This window comes from Aquarana catesbeiana, linkage group LG01 (assembly GCF_042186555.1).
Source record: "Aquarana catesbeiana isolate 2022-GZ linkage group LG01, ASM4218655v1, whole genome shotgun sequence".
NCBI classification, from domain to species: Eukaryota; Metazoa; Chordata; class Amphibia; order Anura; family Ranidae; genus Aquarana; species Aquarana catesbeiana.
The window spans coordinates 766,686,885-766,713,321 of NC_133324.1; the positions used below are offsets into that span (position 1 = coordinate 766,686,885).

A 26,437-nucleotide genomic window follows, 5' to 3' on the forward strand; every position below is an offset into this window, starting at 1 on the left:
AGATACATTAATAATTTAGTTTATTCAGCATGAAATGGAGCTTAGTTATGTAGCATGAGGCTGTATATTCTGCAATATTTACATTTTTGGTAAACTCATTCAATGAATCCAAGCTCTGCAAGCTGAGATAGCATGCACTGCATTGATGCATTCACACAATTTCACTGTAACCATGAGATAAACCAAAGTTCAGGAATATTCCTTCATATACTACAAACTGTATGACTGAATCGGTTCTGATATCGCTGTTTTACTAACCTGACAGCTTTTTTATTCTAAATAAGAAACCTTCATTTTGTTTGCAAATATTAAATATTCTACTACCAGCAAGAATAAGTCCTTACATTTAAAGAGCACCTGTCATTTCAGGTCCATCATGGCAGCGCCTGTTAGCGGACATCCACTCACCTGCTGCCGCCACGTCCCTCACCTTGTTGTGTCACTGCTTCATCACCAGCCATCCCATTAAAGTGAACTGTCGGTGATTCAACAGCGGGTCAGAGGAGAATCTGCTTTGGGACAGAAAATGGCAGTTGCTCTATAAAAATTATGATTTAAATCGAGTTGATTTAAATCAAGCCTTTTTACTAGCGATTTAAATCATGATTTAAATCGACTTGATCTGAATCAAATCCAACCTGGTGTGGAGCCAGTGAGGATTGCAATGTCACGGGCAGTGAAGTCGGGTGGCAGCAACCAGGAGGGCTGGCAGGGCCTGAAGAGGGATTGCTGGGAGTAGTAGTCCGCCATAGGTCAGCTAGCACTAAAGACTTCCTATTCTATTTCTGCTACATTAAAATGGGACCCGCGGTCCCTGCCTGCAAATGGCAATTTCTCTGGCCTGACTGAGTCAGCGTTGGGCCTAACCATGTGCTAGCTGTACCTGGAAGTGCAGTGTTGTGCAGGAGAGAGAGAGAGTGATAGTCTGCAAGCAAGTGTTGTACAGGGGGAGTCTGGAGAAGTGTCATGTACAAAGAGTGTGCATAGTTCTGTCCCAAATTGACTGTTCTAAAATTCTACTGGGCATCCCATATATTCCCGCCCCTATCAAAGTTCAAATCCAAAAACAAACATATGGACTATTCATTATCTCCAAGGTGATTGGGAAGTGAATGCTGGGCTGGGCAGGGTGACAGGAGGATCACAACTTTCAGCAGCCCCTACGAGGGTACCGCTACATCAACATACTTTGTTATTTAATCTAGTAACAAAAACATGTAAGAGCAATATGAAAAAATGTAATATTTTTACCCAAACTTAAAGTATAACTGAAGACTTTAGTTTTGGATAGAGTGGAGAGGGATTAGAACACCTGTCCGTTTTTATTGCTGTCTGTGCCCTCATTAACCATCTCAATACAGTGCACTTTCACCCCCTTCCTGCCCAAGCCATTTTTCAGCTTTCAGCGCTGTCACACTTTGAATGACAATCGCGCGGTCATGCAACACTGTACTCAAATGACATTTTTATAATTTTTTCCCCACAAATAGAGCTTTCTTTAATGGTATTTGATCACCTCTGTGGTTTTTATTTTTTGCGCTATAAACAAAAGAAGAGTGACAAGTTTGAAAAAAACACTTTCTTTTACTTTTTGCTATAATAAATATAACATTTTTTTTTTTCTTTAAAACACATTTTTTCCTCAGTTTAGGCCGATACGTATTCTTCTACATATTTTTGGTAAAATAAAATCGCAATAAGCGTATATTGATTGGTTTGCGCAAAAGTTATAGCGTCTACAAAATAGGCGATTTTTATCATGACTGCGATATTGTGGCAGACACTTCGGACACTTTTGACACTATTTTGGGACCATTCACATTTATACAGCGATCTGTGCTATAAAAATGCACTGATTACTGTATAAATGTGACTGGCAGGGAAGGGGTTAACACTAGGGGGTGATCGAGGGGTTAATTATGTTCCTAGGGAGTGTTTCTAACTGAAGGGGGAGGGGACCGATCGGTGTTGCTCTGAGAACACACATCGGTCTCCTCTCCTCTGACGGGACGTGGATCTGTGTGTTTACACACACAGATCCACGGTCCTGCCGTTTTACCGGGCAATCGCGGGTGCCCGGCGGAACATCGTTGCCTTCGGGCACGCGCATCAGGTGCACAGTGACACGGCGGGCACGCGCGACTGCCCCTGGAGGCGCACGCGCGCCCCCTGGTGGGCCGGAAAGGCGAGGGCGTCATTTGACGCCCTCCCAGAACGGCCGTCATATGACAGCCGGCGGGCAACCCTCTCTATTTGTCCTGTTTACCATTATCATTGAAAGTGAAAGTAAACGAAAACCCCAGATTTTGGGTTGTTCCCAGAAAAGTAATAGAGGGGAAATCTTCCAATGGGGATACTAGTTTCGGTGACATGGGGGTCCCCAAGGAATTCCCTTAATTTGCAGGATTTTCTCTCATCTCCTATTTGGCTATGGGACAGGAAGTGAAGGGAAATTTCCACATTGGGATACAGATGGCGAAAAAAATCTGACAGGGGTTATTACCCTCACTTGCTCTATCCAAAATGTAAAGAAAAGTTTTGCCTATAGCTCTACTTTAAGCTACATACTACAATGACACAAAATTGACTACTTCTCTATTCAGACTGTGATCCAAAAACAGATGTCACAGGACCTGGGGAAAAGGACCTGGGGGTCCTAGTAGATGATAGGCTCAGCAATGGCATGCAATGCCAAGCTGCTGCTAACAAAGCAAACAGAATATTGGCATGCATTAAAAAAGGGATTAATTCCAGAGATAAAATGATAATTCTCCCACTCTACAAGACTCTGGTCTGGCCGCACCTAGAGTATGCTGTCCAGTTCTGGGCACCAGTCCTCAGGAAGGATGTACTGGAAATGGAGCAAGTACAAAGAAGGGCAACAAAGCTAAAAAAGGGTCTGGAGGATATTAATTATGAAGAAAGGTTGCGAGCACTGAACTTATTCTATCTGGAGAAGAAACGCTTGAGAGGGGATATGATTTCAATTTACAAATACCATATTGGTGACCCCACAATAGGGATAAAACTTTTTCGCGGAAGGGAGTTTAACAAGACACGTGGCCATTCAATAAAATTAAAAGAAAAGAGGTTTAACCTTAAACTACGTAGAGGGTTCTTTACTGTAAGAGCGGCAAGGATGTGGAATTCCCTTCCACAGGAGGTGGTCTCAGTGGGGAGCATCGATAGTTTCAAAAAACTATTAGATAAGCACCTAAACGACCGCAACATATAGGGATATACAATGTAATACTGACATATAATCACACACATAGGTTGCACTTGATGGACTTGTGTCTTTTTTTGACCTCACCTACTATGTAACTATGTAATGTACATACCTGAAAAAACACAATGACATATCTGGCGTGCCTGCTTGTTAAATTGAACAGAAACTTTTCCACCAAGAAAAAAAAGTGTAAGCTCTCTCCTGGTAACAAGGAACTATTTGCAGCACACGTGATTATCAAGGAGTCTCCATGAATGACAAAGAACTCAGACTCCACATAGTCATTGAGTAAACTCACAAATCTATAGAAAAAAAAAAAAAAGGAGAATTTGTTATAAAACATTGTAGCAAATCATTGAGCATTATAGAATACATCTCAGAAATTTGTATACATTCACATATGCAATAGGCTGATGTCAGAAGGGTGACTATGCCGCTAGCGATTTTGACATTTTTCCTGCGGCAGGATTAGTAAGAAGCTGCCTGTCTGTTCCTAAAGAATCGCTCCTTCTGTAGCTGAAGCAGTGAGGTGTCACTCCCATTGCTAGTGTTTGAGATTCAGCAGCATCTTGGCCAAAGGTATCTCACTGCGTCTGGCTACAGAGGTAGCGATTCTATACGGACTGGCAGGCAGTCTCTTTAGCGATCCTCCAATTGGTGATTTGTCTCTAGTGGCAGAATCACCCATCTGACATCAGCCTTAAAAAAAGAGAAAACTTATGGAAAAGTGTATTCTGTCAAACCAAACTGTATTTTACTAAATGTAAGTTTCCCTATTTTGTGTCCTGCTGTCTATATTGGGGTCTATACTTTACTGACATAAGGTAAAGCTTGAATACCTGACCATTGGAAAGGGAAATTAGAAAATACTGGATTTTGCCTTGTACATGATAGTATTTACCTTATTTATCAAGCTCAATGAACATGCAATTTGAAAAGCGAACATTCATTTTGGTAAGTGACCAGTTTGTGCATCTTTAGTAAATGATCAGATAGAGTCCTATCATGTAATGCGTTTTTTAATAAGCCACATGTGTGCATACTCACAGAAACAAGTTTTGTGATACCTAGGGTGGATAAGGTGACCCAATTTTTTTTTTTTCTTGTGCACTGTTTAGAAACAGAATTGGTAACACCCATCTGCTGCTAGTGTAATTCTAAACACACACAGTAATCCTGCATGCAGACTCAAAGCCAATATTTGTGATTAGAATGAAAGCTTTGAATTAAGAAGCATAGGGAGTTTTAAACTTCACATTTAGTATAGAAGTGGTCCTACTTAAAGTGGAACTTTACCCATAACAGTTTCATAAAAAATGATGTTCTTTAGCAAGGAACATGCAGTTCACATTAATAGTTATGCTACCAAAATTAGTATGTGTAATTGCTTCCAGCATTTATCCTGTTTATTCTTGCTTGATGCCGCCATTTTGTTGAAGCCCAGAGCAGTCACTTCCTTACTGAGAACTCTCCCGCTCTCCTTGGTTTTAAAGGCTTTATGTCACTTTCTACCATTAAAATTTCCAGCCTTTATTGTATGTCTTAGCTCAGCTAGAGGGGAAGGCTGCAGTAGTTGACAGTGCTCATGGTCACAGCTGCTGATGAAGAGAAGGGAAGCAGAAAAAATCAGGGAGATGAGATAAGACACTTGAAAGCAGGTTAAACTGTGTTTGGCTCAACTGAGTTAGAGGCTTGTTCAGGCAGACGGAATTGGGTGTACTTGTGGAATTTCTGTTCCTGGGCTTTTTGGTCTTTGCTGGCCCACCTATGATATAAAAAAGGGGAAGGCTGAGGTCCTGGGCTCTCTTCTTTGGGATTCCCTGCATGGTCAAACTGTCTTAGCTGTCGGTTCTTGGAAGCGAGATTGAAGACACTGGGACTTTCGGAGACAGCCAAACCATGGACAATGCCAGAATGGGCTCTCGCCTCACAGAGGTATGCCTGGGCAGCCACACTACTATAGTTAGAGTTAGGGGAAAGACATTGCTCATACTGAACTGTTCTGCTACACTTCTTTGGTAAAGTACGTTAACCGTTATGAGCCTGGTCTGAAGTTATTCAAAGATGTGCATGTTGATTCTGGAGTATCTAAAGTACCAGGGTCTGTAGCGCACTACGGGGCATGAAGTAACAGCACTACAAAGGGTTAACTTGGCAAGATGAGAAGAGGAGTGCAGTTGCTAAGAATAACCAAGTACAATTTTGAGACACAAAGCAACCAGTCATTAGGCATTGTCCCTGGTAAGGGGACATTTCCTCCGATAGCAAGGGTGGTTGTTGTCTGGCTCCCTCCCTAGAGGTCGGTATCCAATAGCAATTGGATCCAAAACCACGTTATGGAGATCTTTGGCCTGGTCACGATGTACAGGAAGTGAGGGAGTTAATGAGTGCACACATGAGGTCCACGCTAGTTGCACAGCAGGACCCCATTCTGTTACTTGGGGTGAGGTAACAGGGGTACACTTGACTGGTGGAGTGGGCACAGGCTCAGCACGTCCCTCCTAATGCATCATACATAAGATACAGTGTGTAGTGACATGGAACAGCACTTTTCAGAGGAACTCTGTATGTTATTTTACTGCACACAGTGAAGGTTCATCTTTAAGTTGGGGAACTGCCTTAATGTAAGTTTTTTCACATGACCGCAGTCTCCACCTGGTCCTGGGCATTGATGAGTGCGTTCCACGCAAAAGGTACCCTGCGTGCAGGGCAAGTAGGCCCCGCCCAAACACTGTCTTTGTAAGTTCAACTCTTTTGTGTCTCTCCGGCAACAGAGTTTGTCCTGTCACCTTCTCTGCTTTATTTTTCTTTCTCCATAATCTATGTTCTCTCGGCACAGCCTGTGTTATTCCTCTTGCTTCCTCCCCCTCAGCAGTAAATCTTTGTTCTGTCAGCAGATTGGCTTCTAGTGATTATGATATTAGGCACAGTGTTGAGAATAGAGAGCAACTGGGCATGGGCAGAGGAGGGTGAGACAATGCATTACTGGATGTTAAACAGTATAGGCACTTATTGCTAATCTTCTTCATAGCTATAAATGTGACAAAATCTGCGCTGTAAAATAAAAATCTAAAAGTGACAACGAGGCTGCTAGCACACAAGGTAGTATAGCTGACCTCAAATCATAAATATTAAAAAGTAGAGCAGCGCCAATGTATAAAACAAACAAATAAACGTGCAATGTACACCATATAATGACATATGAAATAACTGGTACAAAAATGCAAAATAGACTAATAGAAAGTGCAAAGGTGACAAATAATAAAGTCTCACGGTGTGTTTGGTGTAAATAAAAATAAAAAGGACTTGTTACAGCAACACCAATGATAACAGGTGTATTTCTCAGACAGTGTTCAAGTGACCAATCACCAACATCAAGTGAATTCAAAACTCACCAGAACAAAAGGCTACCAGAAGCATGTACGCCTAAGTATAAACTAAATAAAATGGTGCTCAAGTGACCAATCACCAACATCAAGTGACTTCAGAACTCATCAGAATAGGTGGTTACCATTACAGCAGCATATATGCCTGGGTATTAATTAAATCCAACAGGGATCAGTGTGGCAACTCGCTCCCAGTGGTACCTCCTAGTATATTCTAGCTAGGGATAAATAAAGCTGACCAAGAGCCTAAAGGAATATCTCATAGTGTAGTGAGTTTATTCACTGTATGGATAAAATGGCATAAAAACAGAGCAATAAATCCAGGAAACTCACATGCAAAGCCACTGCTGACCTGGGATCACACAGCGGCATGACATCGGCATTAGAATCTCCACCCGACGTGTTTTGGCCAATAGGACATTATTAAGGGGTCTCCCTTGATAACGCATAGTGCCTGTGTGCCAGGAAAAATTGATCCTGTGAGCATACACAGGATTCACATCGTCCCCCGCCGGTCAATCAATATGGCTGAACACCCAAAACCTGGATGAAGCCTGTGAAAAACATGTGAGTATCAGTAAGGACATGTGGCTGAAGAAATGGTCTGCAGAAGCCTGTGCATAATACTCACAATCCACTGATCACAGTTACAATGCTTTGTTGTTTACAATGCAAAAAATTCATAAAAGCCCATTTTTTTTATTGTTTATTGTTTTCTATTGAGTCAAATACACCATAGTACATGGCTCACAACATATTAACATGAAATATACAATGTGAACTTAGAGCATATAATACAGTTACAGAATGGCAACTTCAATTGCAATGTAGACTTTACAGACAGGTCAAATTTGAGTCAATAAGAGCCACTTAAATATATCAAGAAAGGAGTAGGGAGTCATCAAAAGGAGGGTGAAAAAAGTGTTATACCCATGGTTGACATAACTTTGCAAAATATTCAACTCTGTCTTTGAATTGTGAATTGTGACAAATGCCCATTTTTTAATCAATGTCTTGATGTGAAATATGTTTTTAAAGCCTCGCAAAAAAAGCAGTTCAATCAAAATAAAAGCCTCATATATCCTTTAATAGGGAGGGGTTTGGCTTAACCAAAGTCGTCTTATTGGCCCTTTTAAGCCTGCTGGCATTAGTTCAAAGGCCATGCAGTGCATTATGGTTCAAAAACATTTATATTTTCACCGGGACCACACATTTTGCACAGGATTCACCTGAAACCCATGGTAGTGGTGAAATTGAACCTCATCCCTAATTGGTTTGCTAAGCCAAGATATACTTACTTTGATCTTGATAGTTGTTGTGAGAGAATGCGGAATATTACATCAGAAAAGCAAATACGTTTCTTCATTCCTATGTGAATAATATCATTTTTTTAGAAATAGTACAAAGAAACAAAAAGTCAACCATTTAGAAGCAGACAAAATTGTGAGCAGAGAATAAATAAATCAATACAAATATTTATTATACAGAACATGCAAAAAGTCCAGTCCTTCTCAATCCATCTAAAGAATCACATTTGTGTGCTTTTAAGAAGGATGGTTTACATTGTAAAGCTCCAATGTAAAATGTCTTGGTGCAGCAGTGTGGCTTTGTGTGTATTTGTAAATGTATGAAACAGAAACCTCTGTTTTTTTCCAAATATTAAAAACCATTTATAATAACATTTTCTGTGATAACCACTTAGATGCAGTGCCAGGAATTTTTGTATTGAATTATAAAACTTGCTCGTCATAAATTGATTTAAATTTTTATTCCCTCTGTTGTTTTTTGTGCCTTACCTTGTAATGCACACATGTTGTAGCTGATCAATTTCCCTATGCCCATGTATTCATTCACCTAGCTTGTCCCTATTTGCTAATGGGACAGTCAACTTCTGGTTCTGGGTCACAGCCCATGCCCCAACATTTCCTCTGTGTTGCATCACAAATGTGGGAGTGGTAATGTTATAAAACACTGCATAACATTCTGTTAATTGCTCTGCCTGCTTGTGTCTGTGTCAGATACATATACAGACATACCCCACTTTTAAGTACACAATGGGGTTTATTTACTAAAGTTGGAAAGTGCAAAATCAGGCTCACTTCTGCATAGAAACCAATGAGCTTCTAACCTCACCTTGTTCAATTAAGCTTTGGTAATAAAACCTGGAAGCTCATTGGCTTCTATTCAGAAGTGACAACAAAGTCTGGGGAATGCCCAGGAAAAAACCAAAGCCTACTTACCATCAGATCGCAGACAACCAAATTGACCTGTCTAACAGTATGCGTTAAAAACAGGGGTTTAGTCCGCACGCATTTGCAAACGCGTGCGTGGGCCACAGAGCCACGTCACGGCACCCTGGTATTTGTGGTCCTAACACTAATATATGAGTGTCCCCACAGTGGAGGCACATGCATTCTGATGGATAGATGAGAGCAGGTGGACTGAAGGAGAGCCCACCCCTCCTTAAAGGTACAGGAGCACACCAAACACCCAACAATAGCACAATGGCTGCAAAGGTGTTGGTGCGTTGCTGGACCAATACAAACACACGTGATAACAAAAGCTTGCCACCACCCTCATCTATAGCTGGCTATCGCAGTAAGCAGCATTAGAATCCTAGAACAGGTAACGACAATGTCTGGGGAATGCCCAGGAAAAAACCAAAGCCTACTTACCACCAGCTCGCAGACAACCAAATTGACCTGTCTAACAGTATGCGTTAAAAACAGGGGGTTTTTTTTATCACGTGTGTGTCTGTCTATTCAGAAGTGAGCCTGATTTTTCACTTTCCAACTTTAGTAAATAAAGTCCATTGCATACTTAAAAGTGGGGTAAGCCTGTACTGTTAAAGTGTTACTAAACCAAGTAATATGAAAATAGCTCATCTCATCATAGCTCATATACCTTTTTGGCTGATCTGTATACCACGGTCAGTGATAAACTGCACAGTTTCTCCAGTGCTGAGAGTTCACGTAGGAGATTTCCACTGCAGCCTGTATACACGCCCACATGTGTGATGCCAATATCATGTGACCTGGCTATCTCTGAGAACAAGTAAATGTTCTCTCCAGCATAAAAGACACAACTGAGCATGTGCAGGTTGGCTACTGCCTGTGTGTTAGCTGGCATTCCCAAGATAGACAATGCAAGAAGGGAAGGATCTGTGCATACAGGATAAAACAGCCTTTTTACACAATGCAGAGGATTACCCCTTAAGTTCCACAGTGAGTATAACAAGCATGGTATGCTGCATATACATACAGATTTTACTGTTGTGGGTTTAGTAACACTTTTTCTCTCAACTGAAGAGCACTAGACTGAGAGACCCAGGGATTGTAGAATATGTAGTTTTTTTCCACAGAAAGTGTTGGTTCTCAGACTACATTAACCTGTGCAGCACCATGCCAGATACCTAAACAGAAACTTCTGACACTAGAATGTGAAGACTGACTCCATGAAACGACATGATAAATGTACATGAGGTAAGAAGTGGTTCTGGATAGCCGCACTCCGGAATATAGCCTTTATTATAAAAAAATAAAAGCCACAGCAGAAATTGGGACAAACGAGCTGACGCATTTCACACTTAACAGTGCTTAATGATAGCCTCATTTGCTAAATGCTTAGCCTGCACCTGGCGTTCCAATCCTGAGGAGTGTCCTCTTTTCCATACATCCACCTGGAGCGGTGATCTCTTCCCCCCTTCTGTTCCTGGATTATGATCAATGTACATCTTATGGAGGTGAAAAACCCAAGATGCAGGAAGAAAGGTTATAATGCCTTTAAGCAGCTTTTTACTCCTTTATACATAAGTGTGTGTGTATCCTACGTTCTTTATTTCTAAAGGTACTGGCTCCCCAGGAAGTGATAGACACATAATAGACTTAATAATACACATAAGCGACTGGCAAAGCTTTGAGGATGTCCAGACTGATTTACTAGAGGAGTTGACTGTCTTCACACAATGCATTGGTGTTGATTTACTAAAATTGGAGCATGCAAAATCTGGTGCAGAAGTGCATGGTAGCCAATCAGCTTCTAACTTCAAGTGGTTGTAAAGGCAGAAGGTTTTTCATCGTAATGCTTTCTATGCATTAAGATGAAAAGCCTTCTGTGTGCAGCAGCCCCCCTAATACTTAGCTGAGCCCCATCTCGATCCAGTGATGTTGCACGAGAGACTCAGCTGCCTGAGACTCTCCCTCCTTGGCCATTGGATCCCGCTGCTGTCAATCAAAGTCAGTGAGCCAATGAGAAGGGAAAGGGGTTGGGGCGGGGCCGCGACTCTGTGTCTGAATGGACACATGGAGCTGCGGCTCAGCTCGTATGCCCCCTTTAGCAAGCCACTTGCTGTGGGGGCACTCAACAGGAGGGAGGGACCGCCAGGAGCACAGAAGAGGGACTCGAGAAGAGGAGGATCTGGGCTGCTCTGTGCAAAACCACTTTAGTATCACTTTCAGCTTCAGCTTGTTCAAATAAAGAATATGTAAACTCAACATTTCATATTCCTGATATGTGACTCCTGTACCATGTATTTGTATGCAAAAGTATCCTGTTCTCTTTGTATTGCTTAATTTGTGTAAAATCCCTGGTGTTCCTACCAGTCTTGCTGCTTTTCTATTAAAAACTGACCACACTAAGCAGGAGAGTACACCATGGTCAATACTAGCTATGCTGGGAACTAAGCCTGCTCCCTTCCAATGATCAGTGTCCATACACGCCCCCACCCCCTCGCACAGCCATTTACTGGGAAGCTTAGTATGCTGCTGTTTCTCCTCTCCCAGCTCTTAAGCAATGTTAATTTCGTCAACAAAAAAGTTTGTCAAAACTAAAACGAAAAGTACACCACAATCAATTGCATTTTTGCTAACGAACGAAAACAAAATGAAAACGTAAGGCAGGGACATTTACCATCAGGAAAATAACTTCCAATTTCCACAGAGCTCCGCCTGCTTCTGCTCCCAGCAAGTAAGCGACTGTGCAGCCAGCATTACAGGCCTCCAAGTCCTCAGACGACCGTCCAGAGCAAAACTGTGCATTACAGACCTCCCGAGTCCTCCCGAGGAGAGTCCCACTTCCAAGTCCCGACTCACGAGTCACGACGACAACCACCGTCCAGAGCAGAGAGCATGTGCTGTGAGTGTGTAGTACATTACAATTACAGGCCTGAGGCCTCCCCTCAGACCACCATCCGTCCAGAGCAGTGAGCACTGTGCGTGCATTACAGGCCTCCTCGGACAACCAGCATCCAGGGCACTGTGCATTACAGGCCATCCCTCAGACCTTCCTAAGACCACCATTCAGCACTGTGCAGCGTTACAGGCCTCCTCTGACCACCAGCATCCGGAGCACTATGCATGCATTACAGGCCATCTCAGTCAGACCTCCATCCAGCACTGTGCAGCATTAGGCTGTCTCTAATCAGTGACCACCGGCATCCAGAGCACTGTGCATTACAGCAGGCCTTCCTTAAGACCTGAGACCACCGTCCAGAGCACTGTGCAGCATTACAGGCCTCCTCAGACCATCGTCCAGAGCACTGTGCAGCATTACAGGCCTCCTCGGACCACTGTCCAGAGCACTGTGCAGCATTAGGCTTCATGTATACGGGACGTTTTTACAACCTCTCCTGAATAATTTAACTTGACAGATAGTAACCGACGTTTAAAATGTGTTTTGCCGCGTTTACATGCTGTGTTTTGCTGTGTTTGCGTTTAAAAGGGTTTTAAAAAAATTTTTTTCAAATAGCCAAAAATGAAAAAACGCCTGTAAACGAAATGCAGCTAAATGCGAGTTACTGGGCTTAGACTCATTTACAAGCTGTTACAGGCATTTGGCGTTTCAAATGCCTCTGAACATTTGTTTTGAACGCATTTTTTTGCGTTCCAAAAAATGCTTCTAAACTCAACTGCCTAGAAACAACTATAAATGACCCTGTGTACATGTACTGATAAGATAACATGGAGGAGAGATTATATGTACATTGCTGAGATGTTTTTTTTAACAAACTTTGTTGCACTCAGATTGCATACCTTTTATTATTCTGAACTTCAGAATAACAAAAGTTATGCAATCTGACTGCAACAAGGTAATAGCTGTTTGTTTGTCTGTCATGTTGTGCACTTAGTCACTGAATCTTTATGGGAGTGATTTCTTAATATCTATCAGCTGCTACTTTCCCAAAATAGAAGTATCTCACCAAAATATATATAGAGTGATGGGGTCAATGGGAGGGGCACTGTCAATAATTTTTGCATGGCATGGGGTGCCTAAAAGCCTAAGGCCAGCCCTGGGAAGGTGCCAGACATGTAGCATATTATAGAGAGACAACTTGGAGCTGACTGTGTGGGGTGAGAGAAAAAGTAAAATCAGAATAACTTGATTTGTTACCCCTAATTCAACCCCACAGATACATAAAACCTCAAATGATGGGCCAAGTCAAGCCAGTGCACCACCACAACAAACTATTTGCACTGCTCTTTTAAGTGCTTAAAAAAAAATACAAAATTGACTCTAAGGAACAACATGGCACTAAAACCAGGGAGAAGGCCATAGCAAAATGGATTAGTCAGACTGATCTGCTGCTCTATGTTGCCTGTTTGGGGAGATGCTCTGCCTGGGTCTTCTGTAGGATTTTGAAAGAAACCGAAAGACTGGCTGCTTTGATGTGGATGGTGCTTCTTCCACTTCCTGTGATTTTTCAATATTCTCCTTTTACACATTTTTGATATATAATTAATGTTATGTTATAGCTTAGCATCTGGCGCCATCTAGCGGCCAAAATATAAAAGGACTGCATTTTTATTTTTCATTGTTCAAGATTTTGGCATGGAAGTGTTTTGTTTGTTTACATTGGATGTTAACTTGATCTACCCATAATGCCCATTGACTCCCATGAACATCAGGGGAACAGAACTGCATTGTGGGAAGACTATAAAAGGGCTCGGCACGGCCATTTTAGGTCTCTTGGACACGCATGGCCAGCCTGGGAGGATCTGTGTGAGGTCTCCAGAGCAGCGCGGCCTACCTCCATGGAAGAAGCGATCCGAGCAGCAACACTGTGACATACCGGTGAGCTGGGCTGATGGCAGGGCAAGACTGGGAAGGAGCCAGAGGAGCCTGTCAGAGCCATCTGGGAGTTCTGGAACGTCTCGTTGTGCGGAGCAGCGCAACAGTGCCGGCCAGCCGGGAACCGGACCCTATACACCGGAATGGAACTTTATGACAACACTGACCTGGTTGGGTGAGAGGGCTGTTGCCCAAAAGTTTCCTTGGTGCGCTTTTACACATTCACCTGTACAATACAGAGTTGCTGGGATCCATAGTCCCACAAGCAAAGTCAAAGGATTAGACTGAGCTAAAAATAGGCCTCGGGCCTGTATCTCACTGAGGATCTGGTACTGTGTCATTGGCATCAGAGATAGTTGCAATGCTGCTGTACCATAACTCTGATTCAACATTCAGCTTGCTTTGATCAGGAGTCATTAACTATTGGATTACAAATTCATGTTATTCATAGCTAGCAGAAGAAAGAAAAAAAGAAGGACTGTTTAATAAAACACAAGGCTTTGTGTTTCATTGCCATATTGAAGTTACTGTGATACCAAGTAATGGGAGCTCCCTAAATATTGTATTATATTTTATCAAATCAGCATTTGATTGCCTTGTAGTTGTAAAGCGTGCAAAGGATGGGACAGTGCTCAGAGTGAAATCAGTTCACTCTGTCATTTATCCTATTTTCCTTAGTACATTACTGGCAAGTTAATTCAAACACTCTGCATCTGTATAATATCTTTGTAAGCTTAAATCTGTTGACTGTCACGCTACGTTGGTCTGACAGTACAACTATTGTAGTGTTCTACTTTAAATCATAAATACAGTAAACAAAGTTCTTGTTTAAGTGATTCTGTGGGAGTGTTGTTTTTGTTTACATTATCAGCCAAGTGAAGACTGGAGACCAAAGGTAAAAGACAAAAAGGTATATTACATTGTATATTGTGAAATTGTCTTTAAGGTTTTTACCGCACATTATATTACTCCACAGCTGTGTCAGGGGGATTGAGAGAAATCAAAGGGGTAATTAAGCAGAGTACAGGCCCAATTAAAATACAGCAGATCCTTCAGGGGTCAGTGCTACACGTGGGGGCTCGTCCGGGATCCTGTTACTTTGAAGACAAACCCACCCTTTTGACATCAGAATGGACCCCGTTACTGTGGTCCAGTGGTGCGAAGCTGAAGGCGCACGCTCAGAAGCGAGCGTGGCAATTGAACTCCCTGGAGAAGGATGGGAGGAGAAACAGATGAAAGAAGTGGTGCAGGTACTATCCCCAGAGAGGAAGGCCTGGGTGATAGCTGTGAGGCCAGACCATGGGACCTCCCGCACTTATGCCTTACTGGAATGGAGGAAAGGGATTCCTGATAATTTTCAAGGCACCAGTGTGAGACTGTCTGATAGAACAGAATTCTGTTTGACACATCCCGCCAAGCAGGGGGAGACAGAGCTCACTCAGCAAGAATTCAGTCTCCAGTCTATCCCAAGGGAAAGTGGCAGAGGGTCCCCTCCTACAAAGAAAAGGGCAGCTATTAAAACAGTTGGAGTTTCTGAGAGGAATTCAGAGTCAGAGCAACAGTTAACTAAATTGAAACAGCAATACAAGGAAATACAAGTGAGGTTTCAGGAGACTTCCAACATGATTGCAGAACACATTAAGGGACTAACTGTCACATGTAGAGACCTGGGTGACAGTCAAGTGATATCTAAACTGGTGTTAGTAATGAAAAGGCGCCCCCATAACCACCTGCCAGAGGTGACTATCAGGAAAAATTTCAAGATTGATGGTCAGATAGGAGAGAGGGGACAGAAGGATAAGCTCTCTTACCAAAAACTCTTGCACCAAATTGAACTGGGCTTACGGAGGGGATACTTGGAGTCTGAGATTGTAGAGGCTGTGATCAACGCCATTAGTCTAGGCCTAAGCATTAAGGGCATGCTGGAGATGAAGAATGGATTGACTTTAACTCAACTCAGGAGAATTCTGAAGAGTTATTATAAAGAGGAAGATGCTGCTGAACTGTTTCATCAACTGATAAATATGACACAGAGTAGTCAGGAGACTCCTCAGAACTTTTTATTCAGAGCCATTGAGCTGAAGGACCATCTGTTGTCTGTCTCGATGGGAGAAGGCTCCGAGGAACACTTTGGAGTTGAACTGGTCCAGAAGAAGTTCCTGAGGTCTGTGACTACAGGGCTGAGGAGCGACTATATCAAACTTCGGTTGAGGCAGCACCTAGAAGATCTATCTACACCAGATAAGGTTCTCATTGAGGAGATAAATGAGGCAGCCAAAATGGAGGTAGAAAAAGACAAGAAACAATGAAAGACTCCCAGTATAACCAGGACAAAAGGACAGTAGTTAGATGTGTTACAAGGCATTAAGGAACCCAGTGTCCTGATGGTGAGCGCAGATCAGACATCTTGGCTTTCATCTACTCAACATCTGTCGACATGTGAGTCTGGTCTGGAGAAACTGCTCCAAATGCAGAAAGAAATGTTGGAGATGATGACCTTACTGGCTGCTAAACTGGTTATGCCACGTGAGAATGAAGTTTTGACCCTTAAGACTCCGACAAGTACTAACATTAATCAGACTGTGAAACCAATGAAGAAGAAGATCTGCTTTATGGAGGAGTGGAACACTACCGTCGAGTATGTCCAAGTTCAACAGAACCTGAAGCAAAACCACAAAAGCCGTCGGGAAAATTTCCGAGGGCCTCAGTGAAGGAGTCAACTGGGCGCCCTGTCACCGCAGTCAACTCCAAACCCAATTGTACTCATCAGGCTAAATCGGCCACAGCTAAGTCAAAACAGAGGAAAGAAACTTCACGTAAGCAAGGCATGAAGGTACAAGCCACTCAGTGGGGTAAACGTACCAAAGTAAATGGATTTCCTCCCAAGTTAGTGGGACCTTCTCCGATTGTCCCGATTCAGATAGAAGGAATATGCACGAAAGCTCTGTTGGACACTGGAGCTCAAGTAACTCTGCTATACAAAGACTTTTATGAGAAATATCTCAAACATCTCCCCTTAAAGAAGCTGGAAGAGCTGGAAATATGGGGGTTAGGGACACAGAATTTCCCCTATGATGGATACATACCCATCAAGCTTACCTTTCATCCAATTGTGGCAGGAAAGGCCGAAACCTTCGACACCTTGGCAGTGGTGTGTCCTTGCCCAGCTGGGGCTGATAGAGGTTCCCTTATTATTGGCACCAACACTGACTCGGTACGAAGACTTCTAACTCCACTTGTACAGGAGAAGAACACTCCAGCCAAGGGAGTGCACCCCATGCTAACACAGGTGTACAAGGATCTTGTGCATGAACAGGAGGCCCCACCAGAAGAGGTGGGAAAGGTCTGGCGCCTGGACAAGAGGGAAAAGCTGGTGCAACCGGGTGAGGTAGTCTGCCTAAAGGCCTCTATCAAGCTGAGTTGGAAACAGCCCGGTCCTTTCATCATTCTTGAGACGGACAGGCAGAAAGAAGACAAGGGCTTGGAAGTTATTCCTGAAGTGTTGTCAACCAAGGCGCTGAAGAGAAGTAAAGGACGTATCTCAGTCAGTGTTCACAACACAACTGCTTTGCCTGTAAAGGTACCTGCCAGAGTGCTGCTGGGGCAGGTCAGTCAAGCAACCCCAGTCTCACCGTGTGGCATCATGGGAGAACAGGATGGAGAGATTCCCCTGGAAGGGTTCTACCCAAAGAACACACCTCTTACCCCTGCCTGGATTGAGAGAGAGAAGAACCAGCTTCTGAGATGGAGGACTGCTTTCTCAAGAAGTGAGTTCGATGTGGGGCTTGCCAAGAGTGCCGAACACAAAATCAGATTAGAAGAAGAGAAACCCTTCCGTGAGAGGGTAAGGCGGACCCCGTTGGGAGATCTGGAAGATCTACGGGAGCAGCTGGCTGAGCTAAAAAGGACGGGGATTATCCGAGAGTACCGGAGTCCATATGCCTCTCCGACAGTAGTTGTAAAAAAAAAAAAAATGGCTCTTTGCGACTACGCATCGACAACCGGACACTAATTCGGAAGACCATCCCAGATCAGTACACCACACCTTGGATAGAGGATGCCCTACAGAGTCTAACAGGAGCAAGGTGGTTCAGTGTGCTAGATCTTAAGAGTGGGTACTATCAGATCCCCATGTGCCCTGAAGATAGAGAGAAGACCGCTTTTATTACCCCTGTAGGATTCTTCAAGTTTAATCAAATGCCTCAAGGTCTGTCTGGAGCCCCAGCAACCTTCCAGAGATTAATGGAGAAGACAGTGGGTGACATGAACCTGATCGAGGTGTTGGTCTATTTAGACGATGTCATAGTGTTTGGCAGAACACTGGAGGAGCATGAAGAGCGCCTGGAGAAGGTCTTGAAGAGATTACATGACGAAGGCCTGAAGCTCTCCCTGGAGAAGTGTCACTTTTACCAACCCTCAGTGAATTACTTGGGCCACATCGTATCCATTGAAGGAGTGGTAACAGACCCGCAGAAATTGGAGGCTGTTACCTCTTGGCCTAGACCGACCAATGTGACTGAACTTAGATCCTTTCTAGGGTTCTGTTCTTATTACAGGCGGTTTGTGGAAGGGTTTGCTAAGATAGCCCACCCACTCACCGAGCTGTTGAAGAATCAAGAAGGAACTGGCTCAGACTCAGAAGGCTTGTGGAAGCCAAAGGAAGGCCCCAGAAAGAAGAAGGAGTCCATCCAAGAAGAATGGACTCCACAGTGTGAAGAGGCTTTCAGACAGCTGAAATGGAGCCTTACCACTGCTCCGGTTCTAGCTTATGCAGACCCTACTAAATCCTACGAATTGCATGTAGATGCCAGCCAAGATGGGCTGGGCGGAGTGCTTCATCAGGAACATGACGGACAACAAAGGCCCATCGCCTATGTGAGCAGAAGTCTGGTCCCTGCTGACCGGAACTATCCCACTCACAAACTGGAATTCCTGGCTTTAAAATGGGCTGTGGTAGATAAACTCAAGGATTACCTGTATGGTGCAGAGTTCGTGGTTAAGACAGACAATAACCCACTTACTTACTTGCTTACCACAGCAAAGTTGGATGCCACTGGCCATAGGTGGTTGGCTGCACTCTCAGCTTTTACATTCAGCTTGAAATATAGACCAGGAATTGGAAATAGAGATGCAGATGCATTATCAAGACAACCTCACTGCTCTCAGGCTCAAACAGAAGAATGGACCCAGCTCACCCCAGAAGGAGTGAGAGCCCTTTGTGATGGAGCACAACAGCAGAGTAAAGGTGGAGCTAGAGCAGAAGAAATTGGAGCGTCCGCTGCCGGAGTGCCTAAGTGTTATTGTGATGTCACTCAAATTGCAGAGGAAGGTCTACCAAAGCTGTCCAGGAGGGATCTTCGGTTGGACCAACAACAAGACCCACTTTGTAGCCTGGCGCTGAAGGCTTTGGAGAGTAAACACCCTGACTTAATTCTCAAAAGCACTAAAAAGGAAGCTGGCGTCTTACACAAAGAGTGGGATCAAGGGGTGGTCTACCGAAGGGGCCCCTCAGTGAAGAAAAGTGGCAACTGTTCTTACCGGAGAAGCACCGAGGGAAGGTACTGATTGCTCTGCGTGACCATCATGGCCATTTGGGAGCAGAAAGCACTTTCCAGCTGGTGAAGGACAGGTTCTACTGGCCATGTATGAAGACCGAAGTAGAGGGCTATTGTCACTCATGCCTCCGATGTTTACAGAGGAAGACCTTACCTCAGAGAGCTGCCCCAATGGGTCATTTGGAGAGCTAAGGGCCAATGGAGCTGGTCTGTATAGATTTCCTGTGTGTGGAATCCAACTTAAGTGGAAAGGGGAACATTCTAATAGTTACTGATCACTTTACTCGTTATGCTCAAGCATTTCCTACTAAAGACCAACAGGCCTCTACAGTGGCGGAAGTTCTAGTGAAAAGTTCTTTGTCCATTATGGTCTACCACAAAGAATTCATTCAGATCAAGGGAGAGACTTCGAAAGTACTCTGATTCAAAAGCTGTTGGATCTGTTAGGTATTAGGAAATCTAGAACCACCCCATACCATCCACAAAGGCGACCCTCAGCCGGAGAGATTTAACCAGACTCTATTAAACATGTTGGGAACCCTGACATCTGAAAAAAAAACACATTGGAGCAGGCACATCACTGCACTAGTACATGCATATAATAGTACAAAGTGTGATGCAACAGGATATTCCCCTGTTTGGAAGAAAAGCTAGACTACCAATGGACTTGGCTTTTGGAACCAGTCTGGATCATACCTCAGTGACTTCTCACAGAGGATATGTGGATAGGTTGAGGAAGAGTTTGAAAATTGCTTACGTTAAAGCTCAAGTTACATCAGACCGTAGAGGGTACAGAAACACAAAGAACTTTGATCTCAAAGTACGGGTTCAAGATTTACAATCTGGTGACCGAATTCTGTTAAGGAATTTGGGAATCCCAGGCAAGCACAAACTGGCTGATCGCTGGAAATCACAACCATATATTGTGTGCAAGAAACTTCCACAACTTCCAGTATATGAAATTCGGCCAGAAGGAAGCACTGGACCGTTAAAGACTTGGCACCATAATTACCTCCTGCCTCTCATGGAAGCAGTCAGGATTACCGCACAAGAGGGGCTGCCATCCACCTCCACTGTTGTGCACAGACCAGTGACCAGACTGAGCCTTCTGCTACTGAAGAAGAAGAAGAGGAGATGGAGATAAGCTGGCTGTGGCCATCTGAGGTATCAGAATCTGAAGTGGACCTTTCATTCCAAGCAGGGGGAGAGGATGGTGGAATTCTTAGGCCGAATCTTGCTTTATCAAATATTATTTTAACACCTGCCTCCATACACCAGACGAGACCACACACAGTGTCCGGTCAAACATCTTATGGGAATAGTTTTACACGAGATACAAATAAAGTGGAACAATAAAAAAGATACACCAGTAGAGCAGACGGCTCCAAGATCATTCATCATATCATATCATATCATATCATATCCATTTGATAATTGACTGTAGCATCATCATGTAAAAGAATAATAAAAATGGCTCACCGCAGATCATTAATTTTGGACTCAGTCTCACAGTCACTTTCAGTCATGGGGGAGTCTTCTTTACTAGAGCTGGGTGGTTCTTCTGCTGCGGTTTGTTTAAATGCTGCCGTATTACTCCTATTGTCTGTTATAACTCTTATGCCCCGTACACACGATTGGACTTTCCGACAACAAAACTGTGGATTTTTTTCCGAAGGATGTTGGCTCAAACTTGTCTTGCATACACACAGTCACACAAATGTTGTCGGAAATTCCGAACATCAAGAACGCGGTGACGTACAACACAAGTACACAAGTCCGACGCACAAAAGTCCACACATGCTCGGAATCAAACAGAAGAGCCGCACTGGCTATTAAACTTCATTTTTTTCAGCTCGTCGTACGTGTTGTACATCACCGCGTTCTTAACATTCGGAATTTCCGACAACATTTGTGTGACCATGTGTATGCAAGACAAGTTTGAGCCAACATCCTTCGGAAAAAAATCCACAGTTTTGTTGTCGGAAAGCCCGATCGTGTGTATGGGGCATAAGACTAAAACTGAATCGAAATTTGCTGCCAAAATTAACACTGCTCTTATGCAGCTGAGAACAGAGGGAATATGATCACTTATAAAAAAGGATTAAAAAAGGTATTCATAATATTTTTTTATATCTATATAAAAACATTTTGCCTTTTTTTATTTCAATTTAAAATTAATTGGTTGCTTTACAAGGTGAGGGTTTACAATCACTTTAACCGCTTGCCGATCGCCGCACACAGATGTTCATCGTCAGAATGGCACAGGCAGGCAAATGGGCATACCTGTACATCCCTGATCGCTGTATAAATGACAATGGTCCCAAAATAGTGTCAAAAGTGTCCGATATGTCCACCATAATGTCGCAGTCATGATAAAAATCACAGATCGCCGCCATTACTAATAAAAAAAATGAATAATAAAAATGCCATAAATCTATCCTCTATTCTGTAGACGCTATAACTTATGCGCAAACCAATCAATATACGCTTATTGCGATTTTTTTTTTTTTTTACCAAAAATATGTAAAAGAATACATATCGGTCTAAACTGAGGACGTCAATTGTGTTTGGGTACAACGGTGCACGACCGTGCAATTGTCAGCTAAAGCGACGCAGTGCTGAATCGCAAAAAATCCTCTGGTCAGGAAAGGGGTAAAATCTTCTGGAGTGCTTCTTCAGAGCTGAAGTGGTTAAGCTCTGACATAAAAAAAAACCTGGAAGCTGGTTTATATGCAGAGCTGCACCAGATTTTGCACTTTCCAATTTTAGTAAATCAACCCCAGTGTGTTAATTACATTTACTTTTCAATTATGCAATTATGCAATTACTTGAAAAGTAAATGTGTGTTTATTTTATCTGTACATTATTGGGTATTAAAAGTGAGGCTTTTCACATGACTGAATAACTAAAGTGATTACTTACAACATTTATTGTGTGGACATTTTTTTTCTAAATTCCAGCTTCCCTATGTATCAATATAGCATTAATGTACTTCTTGTGTAGAAATGAAACAGCTTTCCATATATTCTACACACGCTTACCTCATCTATATAAAGGTGGCCATACACTATACAATCTGATTGTACAATCCCTATACAATCTCCTTTAGATTTACCAAAAACATATAATAGGAGACACCTATCTAGCCAATCACTCTGTATCCAATCAGGCTGGCCATTACACTACATAGTTAATGGTAGATCTAAAGGAGATTGTACAATCAGATTGTGAAAGGTAGAAAAAAATCAATGCCTGTGTATTTAGTGAGAACAGTGGTCACTGACTGCTTGCATTTCATGCAACGTGCACCTGGAAGCAGGTGCGTAGGTAGAAGGGTAGATGATGCAGGGTGTGTGCTAATGAGGTCAGCTGGTCAACTCCTTCCTGTGCCATGACCTATAGTCTGTCCAGGAAGTGAGGCAGAAGTAATGGAGAAGTGTTTTTTAACAGCCATGGAAAGAGTGAGGTAAGCGTGTGTAGAATTAATGGAAAGCTGTTTTATTTCTGCAAAAGAAATACATTAATATTATATTGGTACATAGCGAAGCTGGAATTTAGAAAAAAAAAAAAAAAAAGTGAACTTAGTCTTTAAAGCATAGTGTCCATAATGTAGGTATTGCTATAATAAACCATAGTCCGGCTTATAAACTGATATATGTCCATAACATGATATCTCTGAATCTTGCCTTATATCTTTAGGATTCCTTTACAACGTGCAGCAGAATTTTTTCGGACCTGAAAGGCTGAAACAAAGCTGTCGCTAGACATTGACCATAGGCGAGCCTTGACACTTTAATAGTTAGGTACCCTCACCAAAGAAGAACAGTAGGAAATACTATAAGAAAATGTGTATGTATGGTAAAGCATACCAAACTGCACAAATGCTCAAAAATAATATTGGTAAATGTATCTATGAAACAATCTGTACCTGAAGCCTCCTCCTTTTGTTTTGTAGTAGATTCGGAAGTATTGGTATTTTCAGATTCTGTATTTTGCAAACTTTCTGAACTTTCAGAAATTGTGTCATCTTCAGAAAAGTCATCACTCTCAGATGGGGCTTCACTTTCAGATGACGACGCATCTTCCTCCGACTCAGATCCTCTAGAAGCCATGACTTCTTATTACTAATCTAAGCCTGTAAAATGAAAACATATACTTCAAACCTATTTAAAAACTCCTTTTTATTTAAAGCGGAAATCAAAGCACCACCATAAAGACATACAGTAGATTAATAGGGAATCCACACTAAATGCATAAAAACAAATGATAAATTCAAGCTTAATCACTGCGCTAGTAACGGTAATAAAGCAGCTGCATAAACTGTATGGTGACAATAAGAAGCATGACAAATATGATATGCAGCGCTATAAATGTAGTAGTACAAATAAAAAATCCATAGAGTTTGAAATAAAGTCCTTGTTCAGGAGAAAATGCTGGAATCACCCACAGTGTAGACAGAAATACAAATTAGGTGAATACGGACTTATCCTCCACCGAACACCAACACACCAGGCCTCTTACCAAAAAGAATAGACCACTTAATCACAGGTGGTCAAATAGGCATTATAAATCCACAGAGCCACAAAACCATTAATGGAGATCTAAGATGGCTGGGTATTTCATCAAATAAAAACGAGCATGTAAAAAGCAGCAGTTTGTATAAGCAGCATTTGTTTCCAACCACAAAGATGGCCACGGTCGACACATTGCAGCGTTGGGACGTCAGAACTCCTCCCAACGCGGTGTTTCGTCCAATCAAACGTCGTCAGGGGCGTGGTTACAGTTCATACTGACTTCTTTATATAGGAGGAAGGGCGGAAGTAAACACGCCCATTCTCCTGTGTTCCAAGCCTCTCTCCCATCCGCAGGAAGGGGAACCACAGATGACCAGATGTTTACATCCAGGTCTCAAAATACATGGCTAGAAACACCCACGGCAGCCATGTTTAGGGAGACTAGATAGGAAACTCTATGAATGTATCTATATAATCTCTGAGAGGAGAAAGGAAAAAGAAACCGGGCCAAATTGGAAACAAGAATAAGAATAAATGGAAAAAATTAAGAATAATTAAAAAATCCAAAGATGGAAATATTAAGAGTTATTAATAGAAGTACAAAAAACTTCAAAAAAAAACTGCCTCTATAGTAGATGTAATGCTACCATCTTGTGGTTGAAAATAGGTATAACAGGAAAATCAAATATATAAAAGCAACCTACATAAAACATAAATATAAAAAGATAATAAAAAAATCTAAAAAAAGGAGAATAGTCTGGGGGTTCAGCTGTTGTTAATAAAGGCATTCACAACCCATTCTATGTTCAAACCAAATGGTCTGTAAGATTTTAAACAGAAAATCCACCAGGTCTCTATCTTTGAAATCTCTCTCCTAATATGGCTGCCGCTCCAATGAGGATCAAACTTGTCTATGGCCATAAAAGATGTGCCCTTTGGACTCTTACAATGGCATAGGGCATATTGTTTAGATAAACTATGGTTCAAGAAGCCCTTACGAATATTTGCCAGGTGCCCCTTGAGCCTAGGTTCCAACTCGCGAATGGTGCAAGCCACATAATGTAGGCCGCAAGGGTACGTGATCAAATAAACCACATTCTTGGTCGAACAGGTGATAAAAGATTCCACATCATATGATCGACCAGTAACATTAGAACTAAAAGTGGTATATTTCCTCTCCTTAAGGCAATTATTTAGACAAACTTCACATTTTCTACAACAATAGTAGCCCTTGAAATCGCCGAAGAAGCTTGGTTTTACTGGGAGTCTAATTATATTTGGGGCTACTTGAAGTTTCAATGAAGGTGCACCTCTATAGGTGACCCTAGGTTGTTCAGGGAGCAAAGGACCAAGTATTCTGTCATTTTTTAGAATGCCCCAATGCTTTCTAAAAATCTTCTTAATTGAAAAATGCTGATCCGAGTAAGTAGAATAGAATGAAAAACGAGAGGAAAAATCCCCACCTTCTCTTATTCTGGGCTTCAGCAGGTCTTCTCTATTTTTCAATGCAACATCAGTTATGACCCGATCGAGGTCATTGACTGCATAACCTTTCTGTAGGAAGCGAGTCTTCAAAAACTCCGCCTCCTTCAGAAAGTCCTCCTGTAAGGAGCAGTTGCTCCTTAATCTGAGGAATTGGCTCATAGGGACAGACCTAAGCCAGGACTCATGGTGGCAGCTCTCCGTCCCTATGTAGCCGTTCCTGTCAGTGTCTTTAAAATATGTGGATGTAACAAGTCTATAATTTTCTACCCTGATTTGTAGGTCTAAAAAATGTATGGCAGAGGTGCTGGCCTCATGCTGGAGAATGATGCCCCGATCATTGGAGTTGAGTTCACCAATGAACAGATCCAAAGAGGCGCGATCTCCTTCCCACAGGAGGAGGACGTCATCAATGTATCGACCCCAGAAGAAAATTGGTCCTCCGTTGATCATAGATGATGTCCTCCTCCCATTTGGCCATACTTGGTGCAAACTTGGCACCCATCACCACTCCTCGACCTTGCAGATAATAAGAGCCATTAAACCAAAAATAATTGTGGCTCATGGCAAAGCCGAGGAGGTGGAGAAGGAACTGCCGCTGCAACCTACAGATGCTCGAATCCCTCTCCAAGAAACATTTGATGGCCTCTCTGCCATGATGATGAGAAATGATAGTGTATAAAGAGGCCACGTCTGGAGTGGCCAAAATATACCCTTCCTTCCACGTGATCTGTTTCAAAATATTAATGACCTGTGTACTATCCTTAAGGTGGGATGGAGTTTTAAAAACAGGAAGTTATCTATGTATCTCCCAATCCTGGAAGTAACAGAATCAATTCTGCTAATAATGGGACGGCCAGGTGGATTTAGGGGGTTCTTATGGACTTTTGGTAAATAATAGATCACCAGGATGCAGGGAGCTACGGGGATCAAGAACATTTTTTATTTTTTATTCAAAATACCCTTATTGAAACCCTCATCTACTATTATCTGAACTTCTCTTTTATATTTTAGAGTCGGATTGCTTAGTAAGTATCCGTGTCAGACAAGATTCTGTTCATCTCTCCCACATAGGCAGTACTATCAAGAATGACAATACCCCCCTTGTCAGCCGGGCGGACGGTAATGTCATTCCTCTGTTTCAAGGAATTCAGACCTCTTTTTAAAACTGCATCCATCCTTTTTTTTTTCTTTATAGTCAATTTC

General features: G+C 42.5%; 1 protein-coding gene across 2 annotated transcripts in view; it reads right to left on the reverse strand.

The window, feature by feature from the left end:
* Positions 1 to 26,437, reverse strand: part of LOC141113204 (probable ATP-dependent RNA helicase DDX60) — a 477,260-nt gene that overhangs the window by 428,237 nt on the left and 22,586 nt on the right. For both annotated transcript variants that reach the window (XM_073606185.1, XM_073606175.1), the window contains exons 2-4: positions 23,164 to 23,370; positions 7,914 to 7,983; positions 3,342 to 3,531 (exon numbers count right to left, since the gene is read on the reverse strand). In XM_073606185.1, coding sequence (XP_073462286.1) covers positions 3,342 to 3,531; positions 7,914 to 7,983; positions 23,164 to 23,347 — 444 coding nt within the window. In that variant the 5' untranslated portion in view covers positions 23,348 to 23,370. The remainder of the gene's footprint in view (positions 1 to 3,341; positions 3,532 to 7,913; positions 7,984 to 23,163; positions 23,371 to 26,437) is intronic.